Source organism: Lampetra fluviatilis, chromosome 3 (genome assembly GCF_964198595.1).
Source record: "Lampetra fluviatilis chromosome 3, kcLamFluv1.1, whole genome shotgun sequence".
Classification (NCBI taxonomy): Eukaryota; Metazoa; Chordata; class Hyperoartia; order Petromyzontiformes; family Petromyzontidae; genus Lampetra; species Lampetra fluviatilis.
In genome coordinates, this window is record NC_136277.1 from 12618468 (window position 1) to 12643459 (window position 24992).

A 24992-nucleotide genomic window follows, 5' to 3' on the forward strand; every position below is an offset into this window, starting at 1 on the left:
CGAACGAGTGAGTGAGTGAGCGAGTGAGTGAGCGAGCGAGCGAGCGAACAAGCGCTTAATCAGCGTCCGTGCAAGTGAGTGAGCGTGTGAGCGAGCGAGCTAGCGAGTTAGCAAGCGTGCATCTGTGCGACTGAGTGTGCGAGTGAGTAAGCGAGGAAGCTAGTGAGTTACTAAGCGTCTGTACAATTGAGCGAACGAGCGAGAAAAGCATGTGAGTGAGCAAGCCATCCCCAGCGCTTAGTAAGCATGCGAGTGAGCAAGCCATCTAGCACTTCGTAAGCGTCTGTGCAAGAAAGCGTGCGAGTGATCGAGTCAGTAAGCGTGCATCCGTGCGAGCGAGTGAACGAGCGAGCGTGGGAGCGAGCGAGCTAGCGAGTTACTAAGCATCCGTGCGAGCGAGTGGACGAGTGAGTGGACGGGCGAGCGTGGGAGCGAGCGAGCTAGCGAGTTACTAAGCATCCGTGCGAGCGAGTGAGCACGCCACCTCATAATGCAGCCTTCGCACGCGAGACATGGCGGGCAGGAAGGAGCGTTTGCCGCCGATGTTGCGGAACACTTGGTAGACCATGAAGGTGAGGAAGAGGAAGTAGAGGCATGCGCACACGCCCGCCAGCACGATGAACGCCGTCTGGTACGACGCCGTTAAGGAAATGGAACCGAGGCATGGTTGGGCAGCAAAAACGAAGGCGACACGAACACATTCCTCCTGCGCAGGGAGGTGGTAGGAACGTCGGGTTGCTCGGTCAATGGCCAGGGTCAACGGCGGCGTGGTGTATTCCGCAAATATGCCCGACTGTGAGGGCAGGCACAAGCCGGCGGGAGTAGGTTAAACGTTGAGTTTTATAAGGGCACCACGGGGTGACCAGCCCCTCCCCACCCAGCCCCACCCAGCCCCACCCTCCCCACCCAGCCTCACCCTCCCCACCCAGCCTCACCCTCCCCACCCAGCTCACCCCCCATCCAGCCCCACCCTCCCCACCCAGCCCCTCCCAGCCCTTCCCCTCCCCACCCAGCCCCACCCTCCCCACCCAGCCCCTCCCTCCCCACCCTCCCCTCTCCACCCAGCCCCACCCCTCCCATTTTTGGATGCACGACGGACGGACGGACACAATAATCCCCTGTGGGCTGGTGGAACCAGGAGGTTCCTACCAGTAAAACGGAGTGACCTGCAGTTACACTGCAAGGGATGCGGTTACGGGCTGTACGGAGACGAGACCCAAGCAGTGTTCATTTCAGAGTCAAGTTACTTTCCAGGACACACATGGCATAACGCGCCCTAAGCAACGTCACATTCCACGCCGCACACACGTACCTGAAACGTATAACCAGGTGAGAACGCAACGAGGCGAGTCGATTGTTTAACAAGGGACACCTGGCGGTGCGAGGTGCAGTACCACACCTGGATTTTGAAATCGCAACCCTTTCATACGCGAAGTCGTTGCTTTTGACATGGAGCCGGGCGGAGTGACAGAGCACCGGCAGACGGTAATTACAGCGAGCGGATTCGAGAATGGGTCAGTGCTGTCCACTCCTATGCTCGAGTTTTCTTCGTGTACTCCAAGTTTGCTCGCACACTTAACACTGCTTCTCGATGACAAGGAATTGGCCAAATATACCAAATTCAGGACACTTTCAGGCGTGTGTCCAGATATGGTGAGGCAATCTTGGATAAATTAATACAACTTTGATAATTGTTTTTTTAACCATTTTATCTGGCAACAAAACTGACACCTTTTTTTTTTTACAAGGAGTCATGTTTGCATTCACCACAATACCTGCGGTCGGAATGCAAACAAAAAACACAACTCTGATAATGTATGCACTGTCCTTGAAACTGATTGGTCGACACCCGAGACAGCTTTTCTTAGAGCCTAGTCTCACATGGTGTTGGACCAGATGATGCCATAAGGCGCACAACTCAAAGACAACGCACCATCAGAGTATGAGAGCTCGGGGCAAGAATTTACACCATTGGAACCTCCGTTGCCAGTAGCAAAATATGATAATTGTTTTTTTACCCTTTTATCTGGCAACAAAACTGACACCTTTTTTTTACAAGGAGTCATGTTTGCATTGACCACAATACCTGCGGCTGGAATGCAAACAAAAAACACAACTCTGATAATGTATGCACTGTCCTTGAAATTGATTGGTCCACACCCGAGACAGCTTTTCTTAGAGCCTCGACCCAATTGGTATTCGACCAGATGACGCCAAAAGGCGTACACAGCTCAAAGACGACGCCACTATCAAAGTAACGAGGGCCCGGGGTGAGCATCTACATCAGTTTCAAGGACAATGCTAAGTGCTCGGCTCAGAGGAAGATTGGCATGAACCTGGTGTTTGATTGGTGGTCGGTGCGTGTTTGTTAACGCGCCCAAACGCACACAGCCCTTAGACGAACGCGCACTGCCCTGCAAGGCCGGGGCAATTGTCCAGCCGTTGTCAAGGATACAGCCAGGTGGCTTCCGGTTTCCGTGGCCCAGATGCTGTAGAATGGGTTCGTCAACTGCACGCCTCTGCACACACAAAGAAGACCATACCCCACCACTTTACACACACACACAAAACATGCAGGTACACATGCACACACAGAGAGGACCATCCCCCACACTTTACACACACACAAAACATGCAGGTACACATGCACACACAGAGAGGTCCATCCCCCCCCACCACTTTACACACACACAAAACATGCAGGTACACATGCACACACAGAGAGGACCATCCCCCACACTTTACACACACACACAAAACATGCAGGTACACATGCACACACAGAGACAAAGACCCCCCCACCACTTTACACACACACACAACATGCAGGTACACATGCACACACAGAGAGGACCATCCCCCCCCCACCACTTTACACACACACAAAACATGCAGGTACACATGCACACACAGAGAGGACCATCCCCCACACTTTACACACACACAAAACATGCAGGTACACATGCACACAGAGGACCATCCCCCACACTTTACACACACACAAAACATGCAGGTACACATGCACACACAGAGAGGACCATCCCCCACACTTTACACACACACAAAACATGCAGGTACACATGCACACACAGAGAGGTCCATCCCCCCCCACCACTTTACACACACACAAAACATGCAGGTACACATGCACACACAGAGGACCATCCCCCACACTTTACACACACACAAAACATGCAGGTACACATGCACACACAGAGAGGTCCATCCCCCCCCACCACTTTACACACACACAAAACATGCAGGTACACATGCACACACAAAGAGGACCATCCCCCACACTTTACACACACACAAAACATGCAGGTACACATGCACACACAGAGAGGTCCATCCCCCCCCACCACTTTACACACACACACACAACATGCAGGTACACATGCACACACAGAGAGGACCATCCCCCCCCCACCAATTTACACACACACACAACATGCAGGTACACATGCACACACAGAGAGGCCCATCCCCCCCACCACTTTACACACACACACACAACATGCAGGTACACATGCACACACAAAGAGGACCATCCCCCCCACACACTTTACACACACACACAAAACATGCAGGTACACATGCACACACGGAGAGGCCCATCCCCCCCACCACTTTACACACACACACACAACATGCAGGTACACATGCACACACAAAGAGGACCATCCCCCCCACACACTTTACACACACACACAACATGCAGGTACACATGCACACACAGAGAGAAGACAAAGACCCCCCCCCCCACACTTTACACACACACAAAACATGCAGGTACACATGCACACACAAAGAGGACCATACCCCACACTTTACACACACACACAACATGCAGGTACACATGCACACACAAAGAGGACCATCCCCCCCACACACTTTACACACACACACAACATGCAGGTACACATGCACACACAGAGAGAAGACAAAGACCCCCCCCCCCCACACTTTACACACACACAAAACATGCAGGTACACATGCACACACAGAGAGGACCATCCCATCCCCCACACTTTACACACACACAAAACATGCAGGTACACATGCACACACAAAGACAAAGATCCCCCCCCCCCCCACCTATATAGCCTTAACAAACTGTTTGGCCAAGTGCTGTGAGCGAGCACCTATGAAGGCCTGCACAGCACATGAGAGTGGCCACAGCGCCACGCCCGACCACCTTTGTTTACACACAGGATCAGGTACTCATTTGAGGCCGAGTCGACCTAGGGGAGGCCTGGGATTGGTTCAGATATTCATCACCAATGTTGCTTGTGAGCGGGAATCGAACTCGGGTCACCGGCTTCATAATTCGACGCACTAACCGCTACACCACCGCTCCCCGCACACGCACACACCACAGGTGTGACGTCACCGCTCACTTGCCGTGCAAAGTATACACATTGTGCCCCCCCCCCCACAAAATACAAAGTCTATTTGTATACTTTCTGCATTGTGTACAGTCTGGAAGCTACCCACATGCCACATTTCAAGTCTGTTGCATGTTGGGAAGTATGCTAAACATTTAGAACAGACACACAGCAAGAAAATTATTTTTTATTTTCTTGCTGTGGATTTCCCACCTAATGATGATTGCTTGCGTTGCAGTCGAAACGTCGTGAGAATTTTTAATTGTTTTATATTTGTATTATTTTATTATTTCCCTTCTACGACGTGACGAATTTACCAAAAGAACCAAAAATACCATCATCACGTTTGTTTGTTTACCGAAGCCTCACAGAGTCTCACGACTCTTTTTCCAGAGGGTCCTTTCAAGTTCTCGCAAGTAGGGAGCGAATCGCTGCCGTGCACGTTCCCAAATGAACAATTTCCCTTTTGTATACATACATAACGTAATTTTTCCATGACACGGTGTTCTTCGGGAAGGCAACTAGTCCTGCGTTATAGGAGAAACAGACTGTACATCTCTGACCTGTCCCTCCCTGGTGTCATGACACCATAACGTCCGTAATGAAATGGCCACTCGGCTCTCTCTGTTGTTCATTCTTCTCTCTCATCCCACCCATTTGAAATGTTTTGGCACGGCGAGCCGCGTTTTTCGACGGCTCAAAAGCCTCTGCGGATTACATCTTCCCGGCAGGCCGCCAGTTTAATATAACCCTGATGCAGTCCACGAAAAAACCTGCCCTTCGTTGCACGAACACCCCAGGCAAATCATCTACTAAAGGATCTAGTAGTTATCATTATTTACGTTTTTATAAGGCACAGAAGACCCAACTAAGGGGCTTTAGAGCACCGTACGGTAAAAAAAAAGTATATAAAAAACATCTCAAGTTTATCAAAACATGTCGTGGAAAATAAGTAGGTTTTTTTAGCTTTATTTCTTTCTGAAATAGGAGAATCTAGAGAACACCTCAGGCAAATCATCTACCAAAGGATCTAGTAGTTATCATTAGTTACGTTTTTATAAGGCGCAGCAGACCAAACTAAGGGGCTTTAGAGCACCGTACTGTAAAAAAAAAGTATATAAAAAACATCTCAAGTTTATCAAAACATGTCGTGGAAAATAAGTAGGTTTTTTGAGCTTTATTTCTTTCTGAAATAGGAGAATCTAGAGTGGTCAGGCGCAGCTGGTTCTTCCCGGGACACAGAGTTCCAAATCTAATGCAAAGTATGATCTGTGTTTTGATTTAGTGCGCTGATCTTAAAGGTGCATTGAAAAATGTTGATACTTCGACTGATGCTCCTGCTGTTGTGGAGTGACTCGTGCAGCCAGCTATGGCTGCAGAGTTTGGTAGTACATGTTGTTTATGTCGTTTATTGTGAAAATTCGGTCACAGTTCCTATGACCACTGTTTCATTGCTTTTATGGCTTTATTTTGGTGATTTTCGAAAAGTTTTTTGGTTTGGCCATGTTTGTTTGTTGTAGTACAGAGTTAGACTGATGGCCTTAATCTAAGTTGTCTTGTGGTTGTTGTTGTTGTTTGACTTGCATCCCACTGGGATATTTGCACAGGGTTGGTGTCCGGTGATTTTTCTGCAATATTTTGCTGTCTTTTCTTGGATTTTCTGTTTGCACAGTCACTTTAAGATGTTTTCTTGTTCATGTTTTTTTGTTTGTTGCGGTTGCACCTGATTCAAGAGCCGAATGGCTCACAGGGCTACACCTAATAAATGACCTTTGAACTTTAATGGTCAAGGACCAAGAGGAAAAAAAACGCCCGAGCTCCGAAAGTTTTTTGTTGTTGCCGAAAGCGTAGCCGACGAGAGGTAGACACGGCCGTCGTGCAGTTGTGTGTGTCTACGGATCCTCAAACTCTCAGAACAAGGGATTGCAAAAAAACCTGCACAGTTTGTTGGCCATGGACAGTAAAAGTTTGGATTGCGAGCATAATTCGTTCCAGAAACGTGTTTGTAATTCCAAAGCACTCTTACATCAGTTGTGATCACGTGACGCTCGGCAGACAAAGTGTATACTGTACGTACTGCTCGTATTGCAAGACCTCGCTCGTTTATCAAATTCATATTTATTAAAAAATTTGCTCTTCTTGCAAAACATTCGCAGACCAAGTTACTCGCAATCAAAGGTTGTACTGTATATACACACAGACACACGAGGCAAATCGCTGAAAGAGCGCTGTGTGAATTGAGCACGGCAATTTGAATCGCGCAGCGCTGGAAGGGATTTGTAAGGCCCAGTAAAGTTTGGGAGATTGACTCCCGACGAAAACGAGCGGTCGAAAGGTTGCGTAGAGAACGTACGTCGGCTGACGGTGGAGGGGTGGGGGGGAGTGGTGGCACCTTTCACACATGTCGAAGATGAACAGGGACAGGGATCCGAAGGCGATGGCTCCCACTTGCTTCCAGTAAACTCCAAGGCGGTTTCTCTGAGTCTGGTCCTGAACAACAAAGACAAAGACACCAATCACAGACCGTTGGGGGCAGGTGCTGTTAATCTTCTTGGTTCTTTCGGTAAAGTCACGTGGAAGGGAAGTAATAAAATAATAAAAATAAAACATAATAAAATACAATTCTCACGACGTTTCAGACGCTGTCTCCCCGACAGACCTGTTCTTCACCTGAGGACGGCTGCTTGTGTTGTGGCCGAAACGTCGTGAGAATTATTTTATTATGTTTTATTATTTTATTATGTTTTATTTTTATTATTTTATTACTTCCCTTCTACGTGACTTTACCGAAAGAACCAAGAAGATGAATACCTGCAGTCACGAAAGCTTTAAATCGAAATTTAAGTGCTGTTAAGTTGAGACCTACAAAGCCCGGCACGACACACGAGGAGGGAGTGGGTTACCAGCACTACGTCCGGACCGCCTTTGTCTCCCTAGTGGTGACGTTTACACACCAAACCAGGTTCTCATTTGAGGCCGAGTTGATCTAGGTTAGGCCCAAGACCGTTTCATACATTCGTCACTGGTAACACAACAAAGATACCCCCGTATAGCCTGTAACAGACTTTCGGTAAAGTCACGTGGGTATAAAATAAAATAAATTAAATCGCGACGTTTCGGGCGCAACACAAGCATCCGTCATCAGGTGGGACAACCACAGCAAGAAACAATTGTTGAAGTGGGCGTGACTTTACCGAAAGAACCAAAGAGTATGGATCCCTGCCGTCAAGAAAACTTCAAATCTAGACTGTAACAGACTGTTTAGACAAGACCTGTTAGCGCGCACCGATAAAGCCTAATATGGCATACTAGGGGGGTGGGGTGGCCAGCACCACACCCCGGCTGGCTGCCTTTGTCTCCCTAGTGGTGACGTTTACACACCAAACCAGGTTCTCATTTGAGGCCGAGTCGACCTAGGAAAGGCCCAGGATCGGTTCAAACAATCGTCACTGGTGTGAGCCGTGAGCGTGAATCGAACTCGGGTCGCCGGGTTCATAGAGCAGTGCGTTTACCGCTACACGCACACACACGCACAAGAAAAAGGTCCCACATTTAGCAAGGCTGGCTACATACGGTGTGAAAGAAGTTCAACATAGATACATTTTGCCCAACAAACTGTTGCAGCAAGCGCTGTTAGCAAGAACCTACCAGGGCTGGGACACCACAAACAAGGGAACAATGTGTGACCAACCCTTTAGAGTGGCTACATGTTAAGTTTATTTTTATATATCAACCTATTTAGCTTTTGCTTAATTTTTTCAATTCCTCCCCCCCCACAAATGTTATCTCCACGGTGCTATCCATGCCGTGTTGTAGTAAGAAATATCCATTCAGAGCTCACGCAGAGGAGTGCAACGTTGTGTGTTCAATGACAGCTTACAGAAGTGGACATGAACATACGTACCTCTGAGATCCCATCAAGTGAAGTCTGCTATAGAGTCACCATTTGTTGCATTATCATCATCATCATGCTTAAATTTCGATTTAAAGCTTTCGTGACTGCAGGGGATTCATATTCTTGGTTCTTTCGGTAAAGTCACGTAGAAGGGAAATAATAAAAGAATAAAAATATAAAACAATAAAAAAGTAACACAACACAAACAATCATCATCAGGTGTGAAAACCACAGCAAGAAAATTATTTTTTATTTTCTTGCTGTGGATTTCCCACCTGATGATGATTGCTTGCGTTGCAGTCGAAACGTCGTGAGAATTTTTTATTGTTTTATATTTGTATTATTTTATTATTTCCCTTCTACGACATGACGACTTTACCGAAAGAACCAAGAATACCATCATCACGTTTGTTTGTTTACCGAAGCCTCACGGAGTCTCACGACTCTTTCTCCAGAGGGTCCTTCCAAGTCCTCGCAAGTAGGGAGCGAATCGCTGCCGTGCACGTTCCCAAACGAACAATTTGCAGGTCCATCTTCTTGGTTCTTTCGGTAAAGTCACGTAGAATGGAAATAATAAAACATAATAAAATGATTCTCACGACGTTTCGGCCACAACGCAAGCAGCCGTCCTCAGGTGCTGTTTCATTCAGACGCTGTCTCCCCGACAGACCTGGTCTTCACCCGAGGACGGCTGCTTGCGTTGTGGCCGAAACGTCGTGAGAATCATTTTATAATGTTTTATTTTATTATTTTATTATTTCCATTCTACGTGACTTTACCGAAAGAACCAAGAAGATGAATCCCTGCAGTCACGAAAGCTTTAAATCGAAATTTGCAGGTCCCTTTTCAAATTTGGAAAAAGTTTTAACCACGACGCCGGCACGCAGTGGCCGACTGCTCGTACAAACGCCGCCGTGGGATCTTTAAACGTCCGCCATCAAGCGGACGGCGCGCGCGTATTTTCACGCCCGATGCACGCCGCAGTGAGTCGATTCATCAGATTTTAAATCAAGAAATCGTTACGCTGAAGGCGTTCCCCCCCCTCCCCCGCCTCTCTCCGTCTCGGTCGCTCACCATGAGGTGCTCCCCGCAGAAGATGATCCAGAAGGAAAGCAGCACGACGTAGAACAAGCCCTGACGGATGTCTCCAAACAGCAGCATCCACGTCCAGTTGAGCCCCACGGAGAGCCACTCCAGAGGGAGGTTAATCATCGTCATCGATACGCCCAGCGCCAAGATCATCCTGCAGGCGGCCAAAGCAATACGTTATGTTTTTTGTTTGCATTATGACTGCGGGTATTGTGGTCTATGCAAACATGACTCCTCGTAAAAAAGGTGTCAGTTTTGTTGCCAGATAGAAGGGTAAAAAACCAATTATCATATTTTTTACTGGCAAATGAGGTTCCAATGGTGTAAATGCTTACCCCGAGCTCTCATACTCTGATGGTGCATTGTCTTTGAGTTGTGCGCCTTTTGGCGTCATCTGGTCCAACACCATGTGAGACTAGGCTCTAAGGAAAGCTGTCTCGGGCGTGGACCAATCAACTTCAAGGACAGTGCATACATCCGAGTTGTGTTTTTTGTTTGCATTATGACTGCAGGTATTGTGGTCTATGCAAACATGACTCCTCGTAAAAAAGGTGTCAGTTTTGTTGCCAGATAAAAGGGTAAAAAACTATTATAATACGTGCACGTTTGTAGAGTATTTGACTACTGCTGGAGATTTCACACGAGATAAGCCCAATTCGTTTTGAGCTATCATTAGTGATACCCAGGTCGCTCAAGTGTGCCTTACCCCGGTCAAATAAAAATAGTAAATGAGCACCTTGTTCCATTGGAACCTCCTTTGCCAGTAGCAAAATATGATAATTGTTTTTTTACCCTCTCATCTGGCAACAAAACTGACACCTTTTTAAAATCCTCTATATTAAGTTCACTTGCTTGCTTGCGTGCTTGCGTGCTTGCTTGCTTACGACCGTGCAAATCTTTTGGTCGTTTTTTAACCACTTCCCGTAATCCAATCGAGCTGACATTTTCCACAGACTCGTTGTGCGTAACAATTAATTTTCGTGAATTTTTTTTTCCAAAATTTGACACTGTTTAGGGAAAAAAATTAAATATTTAATTACCAATTGCTTAATGCTGGCAGACAATCATCTGACCCATAGGTGGCAGCCATCTCAAGCCAGAGGACGAGAGGACTCTAGCCGCCACGCATATAAAGGATTTAGAGTGAAAAACTTTGTTTTTACGGGTTAATTTCTTACAAGGAGTCATGTTTGCATAGACCACAATACCTGCGGTCGGAATGCAAACAAAAAACACAACTCTGATAATGTATGCACTGTCCTTGAAGTTGATTGGTCCACACCAGAGACAGCTTTTCTTAGAGCCTAGTCTCACATCGTGTTGGACCAGATGACGCCAAAAGGCAGCAGCAATTCCAAAAAAAGCTTGTGTTGCCTCCGAAACGTCGCGATTTCATTCACTTAAATTTTTCACCCACGCGCCTTTACCGAAAAAACCAAAGACTACGAATCCCTGCAGTCACGAAAACTTCTAATCTAGAATGTTTGTTTCTTGTGTGCGCGTGCGTGTCCAGGAGGCGCGGAACGAGGGTCCCTTGCTTTTCGAGCAGCACGGGCGGCCGGGCCAGCTGGGACAGGCGCCTCCAGAACCAGACGAGGGTGACGAGCACGAGCGGAGTGAGGAAGGTCTTCATGGCGAACCACACTTGCGTGAAGCCGCCGTTCTGGTGGATGCCCTGCATGTGCAGCGATGCCGCAGCACAACAACAACAACACCCGCAGCAGGTATCGCATTGATAATAATCGCAACCGTATCTACAATACAGCAGCGCAGCAGCGCAGCTATCACGATAATAATCGCAACCGCAACTACAATGCAGCACTACTAGAACTACAGTACAGCAACACATTAGCACAATACCATAGGTATCACAATAATAATCGCAACCGCAACTACAATGCAGCACTACTAGAACTAGAGTACAGCAACACTTTAGCACAATACCACAGCTATCACAATAATAATCGCAACCACAACTACAATACAGCACTACTAGAACTACAGTACAGCAACACATTAGCACAACAACACGGGTATCACAATAATAATCGCAACCACAACTACAATACAGTACTACTAGAACTACAGTACAGCAACACATTAGCACAACACCACCACAGGTATCACAATAATAATCACAACCACAACTACAATACAGCACTACTAGAACTACAGTACAGCAACACATTAGCACAATACCACAGCTATCACAATAATAATCGCAACCACAACTACAAAACAGCAGTACTACACAGCAACACCACCGCCGTTACAACCAAAATAGGAATACAACATTACCGCAGCGCGCTTTTGGTTAATGTCTTTGTGTGAAAGTAGGTTAATGCGTTGGGAGTGTGCCGGTCTGCGTATTGGTTTGTGTGTTGGTGTGTGGGCTCACACAGGTAGGGGCACTGTATGTGTAGGGACGCGTGTCCGTGTGTGTGTGTGGGGAGCGGGTAGTGCAGCAGTTAGGGCGCAGCGCTACGAACCCAGCGACCCCAGTTGTATTTCCGCTCGAGGCCAACACCATTGACGAAAATCTGAACCGGTCCTTGGCCTCCCCTAGGTCGACTCAGCCTCAAATAAGTACCTGGTACGGTGTGTAAACATCACCACTGGGGAGACAAAGGCGGCCAGGCGTGGTGCTGGCCACCCACCCCCTCGTGTGCCGTGCCGGCTTTCAGCACTTGCCCCAACAGCCTGTTGAAGCTATACGGGGATCTTTGTCTTGGCCTAATGTTTGTTAGTGACCACAGACTACGTTGTGGTCTACGCGACGGTCCACACTTTTGCACATGCGCCGGCCATCGCGTTATCACGAACATATGACGAGAGCACGCGTAACGTAAGGCAGAGACGCCTGTAACGTCCACGACCACGTCACACGTGCCAAACAAGCAGAGCGTCCGGCGTAACCCGTGCCGCCCCCCACCCCCCCCGCCCCCACAATCCCCCTGGGCGTGAGCTGTGCGCACCGTGAGGTTGATGTCCAGGATCTTGCCGATGCCCATGTTGATGTTGCGCTGCTCGCTGGTGGGCAGGCGCATGTTGACGAGGTAATACTTGTGCCCGATGGAGCCCAGCTCGAGCAGCGGCAGCATCTCGCACTCGTACAGGCGGCCCTCGTTATCCGGCGTCTGAACGGCGACGACGAAATTGGCGGCGATGGGTTACGATGGGCGAGGCAGCGATGAGAGGGAGAAAAAAAATTTGACGCGCACGCCGCGTGGATTGCGCGACCGTTTCCAACGTACATTTGTCCTCGGCGAGTATTTAGTTGCCGGTAATAACGGCAGAGATCAGCGCTCGGGATAGCGGATTTGCCAGTGAGAACGCGCCTCCATTGGCAGGGAATGCCGGGGCATGTCGTTTTAGCGCTGCATCTTGCCTCCAGGTTTTTCGGGGAACCATTTCCCTTGGAAAGTTGTTTTTTTATATATATAGGGCAACTTTCTAATAGAAACAGCACTTTATACTAGAAGTTTTGTTCATATTAGATCATCTTTACAATAGTTAGCGCGCCTCTCCCATTACAGACAGCCGACCAAACGGACAGATATTAAATTGGTCGCGAAAGCAGACGTGCTTAACGGACAGATATAATGTGTAAATGCTTTCTATCTTAGTTGCAGAGCATTGAAAGCCACAGAAAACTTCATCACAACCAACACTTGAATCACAAACACAAATGGTGCCACAGCCAACATCACCATCATCATAACCATCACCGTCAACTTCGTTACATTTGCTCCCGTACCGCCACCAGTCACCTTCATCACCACCATCATCTCCATAAAAAAAACACCACTCCCATTAATCACTGCCTCCATTACCCATGACCATCAGCCACTAATAAATCACCCACTTTCTCCATTACAACCACCATGCATTTCCATCACCACCATCATAACCATTACCACCACCACCACTGCAATCACCACCATTATCATCAATACTGTATTCATGACACCAGCAGCACTATGCCCACATCATCGCAACTACCTTCCCCGTACATAAAACAATTTCTCCATCAACCACTACCACCACCACTTCCATCCCGAATACAAAACCCACAATCTCCATCACAGGCACCACCATTTACAACAGCCACCACCATATTCATTAACACCACCAACACCATCGTCTCCATCAGAAACATCACCCTCTGTTGACCGATTTGGGAGTCTTACAATCGTCTACATAATCCACCAACTCTTCCTTTCAAGGCAGGTGCCTCTCATCTTTTTGAATATCATGATCACTATCACCACCGCTGCCACCATCACCAACAACAAAAACAACCGCCATTCGCCACTAAGTGGCGGTGACGTCACCACGGCACCTGTGCCAGGCCAGGTGCACTTTGAGGCCACGTGAAGTGTCGAAGGCTCGCCGACAGGTCAAGCGACAGACCCAACTACCGTGGGTTGACCGACTGAAATTACTGGCAAGATGCACCAGCTGTGCCCCCTACTGTGCCAACTATTGCCACCACTAGATTTGAAGCTTTCGTGACTGCAAGGATTCATATTCTTAGGTTTTTTTGGTAAAGTCACGTAGGTAAAAAATTAAAATTAATAAAAGTAAAATAAAAAAATTAAAATAAAATAAAAATCACGACGTTTCGGAGGCAACGCAAGCTTCCGTCTTCAGGTGGAACCTACGTGACTTTACCGAAAAAACCTAAGAATATTGCCACCACCTCCATTACCACCACCTTTAGAGCCTTAACAGACTATCGGGGCATATGCAGTTCGCGAGTACCTATTAAGGCCGGAACGTCACACGGCGGGGGGGGGGGGGGGGTCGGTGGCTACCGCCATCACCACCACTGCCCACCACACCTCACCATGGTGTGGCTGAATTGGCAGTCGAGGCGCCGATGCTCCACCGAGCGAGCCAGCTCGGTCCAGTTGTCCGCGTGGCTGTCCTTGTATCCCATCTTCACCTCCAGCGTCACCTCGGCCTTGTCCACTGGGCAGGCACGCACAACATCACGCCGCTATAGCACCGAGTCTCCCTTGTGCCGTTGCCAATCGCTCCCCTTTCCGTGCCCGGCTTGTAATGACGATACAATCAATTTGAGAAAACCTCTTCTTGGTTCTTTCGGTAAAGTCACGTAGAAGGGAAGTAATAAAATAATAAAAATAAAACACAATAAAATAATTCTCACGACGTTTCGGCCACAACGCAAGCAGCCGTCCTCAGGTGAAAACCAGGTCCGTCGAGGCGACAGAGTCTGAATGAAACAGACTCATTCAGACTCTGTCGCCTCGACGGACCTGATTTTCACCTGAGGACGGCTGCTTGCGTTGTGGCCGAAACGTCGTGAGAATTATTTTATTGTTTTATTTTTATAATTTTATTACTTCCCTTCTACGTGACTTTACCGAAAGAAACAAGAAGATGAATCCCTGCAGTCACGAAAGCTTTAAATCGAAAAATTGAGAAAACCTTTTAAAAAGCTACTCTTTTTTTTCTGTATGAAGAGTAGTTTTATAAGGCCATTTTAAGACCATTTCTCAGACAGCGAGCCGTGAAAACCTACATCGATGCATCGATTGATCGGCTGAATTCAATTCGTCCGCTTATAATAGATGCATCGAGTTGTAACGTGTATGAATAGAATATTTAAGATTCGCGCAAATGATGTTGAAGTTAAATTTAGGCTAATGCAGGTCAATTGACCAAGTTCGCAGCCGAGTGCACTAACCGCTAAACCACAATCAAAACAAAGATCCCCCGTACTAGCCTCAACAGATTATAGGGGTATTTCTAGATTTGAACTTTCCGTGACTGCAAGGATCCATACTCTTTGGTTCTTTCGGTAAAGTCACGTAGATGAAAAATAAAAATAATAATAAAATGAAAGTAACTAAATTAAATTTCGATTTAAAGCTTTCGTGACTGCAGGGATTCATCTTCTTGGTTCTTTCGGTAAAGTCGCGTAGAAGGGAAATAATAAAATAATAAAACGTAATAAAATAATTCTCACGACGTTTTGGCCACAAGGCAAGCAGCCGTCCTCAGGTGAAGACCAGGTCTGTCGGGGAGACAGCGTGACTTTACCGAAAGAACCAAGATAACTAAATTAAATCACGACGTTTCGGAGGCAACACAAGCTTCCGTCATCAGGTGGAACAATTACTGTAGTGAATTACTGTAGTGAATATTCACAATTACTGTCGTGAATATTCACGACAGTAATTGTGCTGTGGCTGTTCCACCTGATGACGGAAGCTTGTGTTGCCTCCGAAACGTCGTGATTTAATTTAGTTATATTCTTGGTTCTTTCGGTAACAGCTGTGGATTTCACACCTGATGATGATTGCTTGTATTGCAGTCGAAACGTCGTGAGAATTTTTATTGTTTCATATTTATTTTATTTTATTATTTCCCTTCTACGTGACTTTACCGAAAGAACCAAGAGTATGAATCCCTGCAGTCACGGAAGCTTTAAATCTAAATTTAATTTAGTTACTTTCATTTTATCATTATTATTTTTCATCTACGTAACTTTACCGAAAGAACCAAAGAGTATAGATTGTAGGCGTGCTGGATTTTGGAAATGATTTGTATTTTGGAAATGATTAGGATTGTGGAAATTATTTCCAAAATCATGAACAAACACAAGATCCAGGTCCGATTTAACATGGTACATAAAATTCGTGATCAGATCCCATCTGTGAAGGACAAGATTCCTGACATGCAATACCCCGGCGTCTACAAACTAAGCTGTATCTGCGGCAGCAGTTACATTTGGGAAACTAAGCGACGTGTCTCGAAACCGTGTTCGTGAACACGAGGCAGATCTGAACCACGGCAGCGCCAATACTTCTGCCGTGGCTGATCGTTATTTTAATGCGGCTGGCTCATGCGAAATTGATTTCTCTAAGACGATGGTACTTGCGCAAGCCAACTGGCTACCAACAAAGATTAGTTCATGAAGCCATCCAGATACACAGAGACAATTTCAACCGAGAGGAAAGTAATAGACTCGGCAATCATTGGAAAGATGTCAATAACCACTTTGGGTCATGACCTGACTTGTGTTTTCTTGTCAATCAACCTCCACCGTCAGCAGTGTGGCGTGTGCAGCGGGGTGCAGGGATTTCTTGGCGGCCCTTTGCTGCATTGGCATTGCTGCTGCATTGGCATTGCTGCTGCATTGGCATTGCTGCTGCATTGGCATTGCTGCTGCATTGGCAATGTTGGTGCTGCTGCATTGGCATTGTTGGTGCTGCTGATACACTTGGGCTATGTCCATTCCAAACCTTTCTAAACAGTGTTGCCTTTAGAGGCCAACTCCTTTGCCTGATGACGACCGCTTGTGTTGCGATCGAAACGCCGTGATATTTATTCGCTTTATTTTTATTTTTCAATCTACCAAAGAATATCCAGAAACAAAGCAGGCGTCAGGGGGTCGGGATTGAAACCCACGACCTCCTGCATGCCAGACGTGGGAGATAACTCTAGATTTGAAGCTTTCGTGACTGCAAGGATTCATACTCTTAGGTTTTTTCGGTAAAGTCACGTAGTTAAAATTTTTAAATTAATAAAAGTAAAATAAAACAAATAAAAAAATTCACGACGTTTCGGAAGCAACGCTGTGACGGTTCCACCTGAAGACGGAGGCTTGTGTTGCTTCCGAAACGTCGTGAATTTTTTAATTTTTTTATTTAACTTTTATTAATTTAAAATGTTTTACCTACGTGACTTTACCGAAAAAACCTAAGAGTAGGAGGGAGATAACATCTCGCCGACGCGGCACCCACACACACACACACACCGCACGCGTGAAAACGCACGGCGGGGCACGGCGAGCCGCGGGGGCGTACCGATGGGGTTGTGTTTCCAGTACTGGATGTCGAATTCGAGGACGACGAGCAGGTACTGGAACCAGGCGTTCATCTCCAGTCCCGGGTGGGGCATGTGGATGCTGAAGACGATGCGGTTCGCCTCGATCCTGCGCTCCGTCGCCTCGTCCAGATCGCGTAGCTTCACGCACGCCGCCGGCCCCCACGGCTCCAGCCACGAGTTGGGGCCCGAGTCGCGCTCACGCACGCACTTTGTGGCCAGGTAGCGCATGGCGGCAGTCGGGTTCGGTGCTGCAGGGGAGGTGGGGGGGTTGGGTTTGGGACCCCATTTGGCAATTACGATTCGTCCCATTTACTGTTACGAGACATCTGCAAGTTCAGAATCAGAATATTTATTTATACTGGAGGGATTCGATGAGCTATGAAGATCTTTTTCACAGATGTCCAGTAACGGCACGGGGTAAGTACGTTACAACAACAACAAACAATACAAAAACATGATAGCAGTGCAAAGTACAAGAAAGGTAAACAGATCACCCAAACACATACAATTAAAACTAGCGCATGGCGGCAGTCGGGTTCGGTGCTGCAGGGGAGGTGGTGGGGGGTGGGGGGGGTGACGACAGTGGTGGCGTTGGGTTTGGGACCCCATTTGGCAATTACGATTCGTCCCATTTATTGTTACGAGACATTTGCAAGTTCAGAATCAGAATATTTATTTATGCTGGAGGGATTCGATGAGCTATGAGGATCTTTTTCACAGGTGTCCAGTAACGGCACGGGGTAAGTTACAACAACAACAAACAATACAAAAACATGACAGCAGTGCAAAGTACAAGAAAGGTAAACAGATCACCCAAACACATATAATTAAAACTAAACCATCCCCATCCTACCAGGCAAAGCCCACCGAGGTATTAACTTATTTTTCAAAAGTGACCTGGCCACAAATGATAGCTCAACAAAGTGTCTTATCATTTAGACATTTATAGCAGCAAAATAATGTAAATAATCTCAATGCATGTTTCTAAATGTGTTGTGGGGAAAAACCAGGGGACCCGTAAAAAAATCCACACAACCACGGAGAGAACATGCAAACTACAAATTTTTAGGCGTTAAGATCAGGATCAAACCCACAAATCTCGGAACGCGCACGCGGCTCAAGCGTTAATTTTATTCAGAGAGGCGTAGTAGTTTTTAAAGACGTCGTACTCGCCGCAGAGAACTATAGCGACGCGACCGCCACACCCTACGATAGCTGGCGCAAAAACTGTGCCACACGCCCTCCCGCATGGCCTTGTGGGAGCCTCGGTACCAATAAAGTTATTTTATTTTGTCCTTTCCATTGTTTCGTTTTGATGACGAACATGTACGTCATCTTCTTAGCTTTTTTCGGTAAAGTCACGTAGGTAAAAAATTAAAATTAATAAAAGTAAAATAAAAAATAAAATAAAAATCACGACGTTTCTGAGGCAACACAAGCTTCCGTCTTCAGGTGGAACCGTCACAGCACGATAGCTGTATCAAGTAAATGATAAATTCCTAGAAATACTACCCCGTATATATACTGGTTGAGGGGGGGGGGATGGGCCACGGTAGGCCCCGTTTTTATTATTATGATAAGGTGCGGCTTGAATTGCCTCCGAAACGTCGTGATTTGAATTTTAATTTAACTTTCATTAATTTTAAATTTTTACCTACGTGACTTTTCCGAAAAAAACCTAAGAATATGAATCCTTGCAGTCACGAAAGCTTCAAATCTAGAATGTACATCATCATAACAGGAAAGGGTTAATACGTAACATTGGGTGGTTCGTGCACCGCGCTATGAACGCTGCCACCCGAGTAGATGTCACTCGCCACAAATCCGCACCGACAAGTCTGGTGAAGTATGGTGAAACAACTCCTACGAGCATGGCATGGGCAGGCCTTCATCCAGCAGGGGATTGGCGAAGCTACTACTGTGCATCGTGCCATCGGCGTCATGATCTGAGACGAAGAATTAATTCAGGTCTCTTGCAGATCAGTGCAATCCTTTGCGTTTGAGAACAGCCCCCACAGAAATGGACATCACAGAACTAGCTCCGATATTCCTTCTAAGTGACCTCCGATCTAGTCCATGGCTTGACGCTTTCCTGTGTGTGAATGTCCTCGACTTTGCGTAACAATTTATTTCCTATTCAGTAATGATGTCATGTGCTCTGGAAGAGATATGTGTACTGTTCGGCCTAATACGCAGTTACATCTACCCTTTTTAATTTGGTCGGCCTGGCATAGCAAACGTGCTTTTCCCTATCTTAACGGTGAAAAGTGGCCTGGGGGCCGTGTGGTTAATGTCACAAAGTAGGTGACGTCAGATATGGCGATGCCAGCAAATGAAACGTTGCACTGCCGAGTGACTGCGATAACGTCAACGAAGATCATCATCAAGCGATGACGGAACACTCGTTCGTAAGCATTTTCAGCAGACCCACCTGTTTTGCGTTTCCAGACTCGCCACTTAAACGTCATACGGAAACCGGCGACTATAGGAATTTTGCTAAGGGCACCGCTGCGGTGCATTAGGCGCGTTTCCACACTCAGGAGCGACATCTGTAAGGTTATTTCTACTACGAGAGAACCTCCCGAGGGATGGAACATAAACCAGGTGCATGTTTGGCTTGCTGGTAGGCGGGCAGATGCGTGCACACACGCTCGAATGCACCGATGTAATGTCGGGATGCATGAGAGCAAAGTATCAACAAGCGCACACGTGCATGCGTGAGTGCACGGACGCAAGCAAGTGCGGTGGCGGCAGCAGGAGCGAGCGTGCAAATGCGCATACGCGTTGGGAAGGTGGGTGCATGAGCGCACACGTAGATAAGACTAAGAAAACAGACACTGGGCAATGCACGCGCATGAGCAAGCAACTACAGCCACGCAATCTCCTGCTCCCTTCTACTGCTGTGCCCACTCACTGCAGCCATCCTGCCAGCTTCATTTTTTTTGCCTGCCAGCCACTGTTCAATTACATTTCTAGAGATACTGTGCGGCTTCATCTTAACATGTGTTCCTAGAACTGCAACCACTTCGCAGCTACACCGAAACTCTCCACTGCTACTCTTTACAGCCGATAACCACATCGCCTGGAATGTGCGCGATCTCGTCAAGTCTCAGAAGCGGAGAGGATGAGCCTGGATAATGCTTGAATGGGTGATCGCCACACACACCAAATGTTGTTATCGGCTGCGGGATTTCTTGGTGGGCAGCAGACGGTAGTGCAATACTTGCTATGCTCCCACAAACAATAAAGCTAAAATAAATTTCGATTTAAAGCTTTCGTGACTGCAGGGATTCATCTTCTTGGTTCTTTCGGTAAAGTCACGTAGTAGGGAAATAATAAAATAATAAAAATAAAACATAAAACAATTCTCACGACGTTTCGGCCACAACGCAAGCAGCCATCCTCAGGTGAAGAACATGTCTGTCGATAAGACGGCTGCTTGCGTTGTGGCCGAAACGTCGTGAGAATTGTTTTATTATGTTTTATTTTTATTATTTTATTACTTCCCTACTACGTGACTTTACCAAAAGAACCAAGAATAAAAAAGCTAAAATATTTTAGATTTTACCAGGTAAGGCCCACTGAGCTATGTAGCTCTTTTTTCAAAAGCGACCTGGCCACAAATGATAGCTCAACGAAGTGGCTTATCACGTGGAAATGTATAGCAGCCAAATACTCCATGATCTTCACCTTTACCAACGCACACTGACCCAGCCGGGGGTGGTGACATCTGGTCAAATAACTCCCACAGTGTGGGGAGGACTTGTATGTGTTGTCCTCTCATACTACCATTGCCTGTTCAAATTCCTCACCCTGGTCCACAAATCCCTTCACGATCCTGCCCCCACCGTATCTTGCCACTCTTGTATCTTTCTACGTGTCGCCTTCTCGCCCCTTCTACATTCCCAGTCTTTGCCGTCTCTCTGTGTTCCTCCTTGCGTTCAATCCACGCTTTCGCTCTTAATCTCTACTCGCCCTCCTTCACTGGAACAAACTACCCCCTCCACTTAAAAGTCACCTTCGTTCACTAATTTCTGCTCCTCACTCAAAACTCACTTATTTTCCGTAGCTCACACCACGACCCCTTAAATCTCCCCCTCATAACCAGCACCATTACTTTTCCCTCTTCATATTCTCATTAGATGTCTATCACTCGTTCCCCATTCATTGAATCCATTCATCATCTTTTACCGTCATCAACTTCGCTATCACCGAATTCACGCATCACAGATTTTCCCCCATCGCTCCCTCTCATCCATTTCATTCACCTCATTTCCACCATTACATTCATATGTACCGTTGTTAATTCTTTGTAAAGCACCTTGATTAAGGCGCCTTCATTAAGGCGCTTTATACATTCCTTTAAGATAAGATGTTGATCCTCTTTCGCACCTTACGTAGAGCCAACCGTGCTAATCGGAGGTGCGACTTCATCCTGACCCTTAAGGTCATCCAGGAATACCAAACCCTCCCTGTCAGTATCCCTATCCAAGCCCTGGCGAGGTGGCCAACAGCATCACCATCTAAGGGGATGGGGGCTAAGCCGAGGCTTGGCGATTATTGTGCTTTTGCCTACCCCCTGCCTTGTCCTTGCATGCCTTAGGTCCAAATAGCTGGCGTCTTCATTTTCTGGAAGCTGCATTCAAAATAGTCTGTTCTCCTATAACGCGGTAGTAGTTTCGTTCCTTAGGAACAACGCGTTAAGTTGAAATCGCGTCGTAATAAATTATATAGGGCAAAGCACAGTCCGCGATAATACGTGAGCTGCGTACGCAGGCTGAACAAAGACTGCGGGACGCGGGTTGCATCTAGAATCATCCAGCAGCATCCCGCCTCGTGTGATGTATGCACAACCGCGAATTCCTACTCGCACAACGCAATTCCGTTCACTCCAACGCGGTTTAACCCATTCGCATCAGTGTTATAGAAAAAAGTGCTCCCTAATACATTCGTCGCGTTACATAAAATTCGCGTAATGAAAACAACAACAACAACAACACGCGTTATAGAACAAACCACTATTTGATTTTGCAATGTGCACAGCCACTCTCCGTGACTTCGCCTAAAAGCAACTCCCACAGCCACACAAAGTCTACACTGGTACACGTCACAGCCGCATTCCTCACGGCTAGCCCTGTAGCCACAGATATGCAGACACAATGTGCTGTTGGGCCCAGTTACACTTTCACAGCTGCAACCACTTTAGTCCCAAGAATTCCCAGATACTACCGCTGCAGACAAAGCAGGTTCCTCTTAACCTGACCGCTTAAATCACATGCACACAGTGCTCATATATGTTGAACTTCTTTCGTACAGTATATAGCCAACCATGATAATCGGAGGTGCTGGGAAGGGCAAGAAACTAAACAATAAAAGCAGTTTTAAAGAAACGAAAACTAATATAAATCTAGAAATCTGTTTTAAATCTACAATACAGTACACATCTCAACAGCTATACATTCGGGGAAGAATTTAAAAAAAATGTGATTCATCCGATTAAAAAATCCAAAAACCGGGCCTGGATTTAAACCCAAAATGTGAGATCACGTTTTCTGACAAAACTTGTATCCATGCAATAAGGTGATGTCAATTTATTATCACGAAGCTAGGTTTAAATTATTAATAATGTGAATGATCTGTTACTGCCTAAAAAAAAATCCCTGACATTTGACCTAAAAATACAAAAATATTACATTTTAACATTCAAAAACCCCATCCTTACCGCACACCCATGTGTTACAATTCATACAACTGTTAGCATGTTGCTGTTTCATGCACATTTCACTCGTCTTTTGCACCCCCAAGAGGTCAACAGAAACAGACCAACAAGCCCGCTACTAATGTGCATCTTTGATCACTGAATATGTCCACCACCAAGCAATATTTTTGTTACTGAAATCCAAAATAGGCTAGAGTCCTCATAAAAATATCTACAATATAATTAGTCCGTTTATCAATCCCAGTGCTAGATGCACTTAATTTGCGTCTTGGACACGTAATAAAGAAAACTAGACACTGATAAATACATTTTGACAAGAGAAAAATTCTAGGTACAAAAAAAATCCATGACAGACAGCGGCTTAAGTACGCATGGAATTTGAACAACTGGATGCAACTGGGCGCATCTAATGAAGAGTTCTTGAAGAAATCTCACAGGTAGAGAGCTAAATGGAAGGGCCACGATTGCTGGTGTCGTTGACCCAGAACATGGCACAGAGCGATGAATGAAGGCCGCACCAAACTGTGTCCAGTCATTGGAGTTGTTTGACCATATTTCGAACTAAAACTAAACACTTTATTTGACCAGGTTATGCCCCACTGAGCCGTGTGTAGCTATTTCTCAGAAGCGACCTGACTATCACACAAAGCATAGATCAACGAAGTGGCTTATCATCATGTGGAAATGTATCTCAACCAAATACTCTAAACGCGTAATGTTGATTCTAAATGCGGAGGGAAAAGCCGGAGAACCCAGAGAAAAATCCACGCGACCACAGACAGAGAGAAACGCACGCAAACTCCAAATATACAGCAGGCGTCAGGGTCGGGATGGAACCCACCGCGACCTCCTGTATACCAGACGAGGTAGTTAACATATCCAAGCCACCGTGATGATGATGAAAGAGAGACACGCAAACTCCAAATATACAGCAGGCGTCAGGGTCTGGATGGAACCCATCACGACCTCCTGTATACCAGGCGAGGTAGTTAACATCTCAAAGCCACCGTGATGATGATGATGAGTGAGACACGCAAACTCCAAATATACAGCAGGCGTCAGGGTCGGGATCGAACCCACGACCTCCTGTATACCAGGCGAGGGAGTTAACATCTCCAAGCCACCGTGATGATGATGATGAGAGAGACACGCAAACTCCAAATATACAGCAGGCGTCAGGGTCGGGATGGAACCCACCACGACCTCCTGTATACCAGGCGAGGTCGTTAACATCTCCAAGCTACTGTGATGATGATGAGAGACATGCAAACTCCAAATATACAGCAGCAGGCGTCAGGGTCGGGATGGAACCCACCACGACCTCCTGTACACCAGGCAAGGTAGTTAACATCTCCAAGCCACCGTGATGATGATGAGAGACGTAAACTCCAAATATACAGCAGGCGTCAGGGTCGGGATCGAACCCACGACCTCCTGTATACCAGGCGAGGGAGTTAACATCTCCAAGCCACCGTGATGATGATGATGAGAGAGACACGCAAACTCCAAATATACAGCAGGCGTCAGGGTCGGGATGGAACCCACCACGACCTCCTGTATACCAGGCGAGGTCGTTAACATCTCCAAGGTACTGTGATGATGATGAGAGACACGCAAACTCCAAATATACAACAGCAGGCGTCAGGGTCGGGATGGAACCCACCACGACCTCCTGTACACCAGGCAAGGTAGTTAACATCTCCAAGCCACCGTGATGATGATGAGAGAGACGTAAACTCCAAATATACAGCAGGCGTCAGGGTCGGGATCGAACCCACGACCTCCTGTATACCTGGCGAGGTAGTTAACATCTCCAAGCCACCGTGATGATGATGTAAGAGAGGCACGCAAACTCCAAAATACAGCAGGCGTCAGGGGTCGGGGATCGAACCCACGACCTCCTGTATACCAGGCGAGGGAGTTAACATCTCGCCACCGTGGCAGTCTGCGCTGGTTGGTGAAGGCAACGCCGCAGAATCCATGTAGCAGCTCAATAGTACAACCTGCTTGTGCACTCCAAGGTGGCTCACCCATCCAAGG

At 46.8% G+C, this 24992-nt stretch overlaps 1 protein-coding gene across 6 annotated transcripts in view; it reads right to left on the reverse strand.

Annotated features, from left to right (window-relative positions):
- The window catches only part of WLS (Wnt ligand secretion mediator), a 109611-nt gene that overhangs the window by 18070 nt on the left and 66549 nt on the right, over positions 1 to 24992 (reverse strand). For all 6 annotated transcript variants that reach the window (XM_078883084.1, XM_078883092.1, XM_078883102.1 and 3 more), the window contains exons 3-10: positions 17212 to 17481; positions 14223 to 14347; positions 12349 to 12510; positions 10912 to 11048; positions 9359 to 9527; positions 6782 to 6879; positions 2456 to 2519; positions 485 to 628 (exon numbers count right to left, since the gene is read on the reverse strand). In XM_078883084.1, coding sequence (XP_078739210.1) covers positions 485 to 628; positions 2456 to 2519; positions 6782 to 6879; positions 9359 to 9527; positions 10912 to 11048; positions 12349 to 12510; positions 14223 to 14347; positions 17212 to 17481 — 1169 coding nt within the window. The remainder of the gene's footprint in view (positions 1 to 484; positions 629 to 2455; positions 2520 to 6781; positions 6880 to 9358; positions 9528 to 10911; positions 11049 to 12348; positions 12511 to 14222; positions 14348 to 17211; positions 17482 to 24992) is intronic.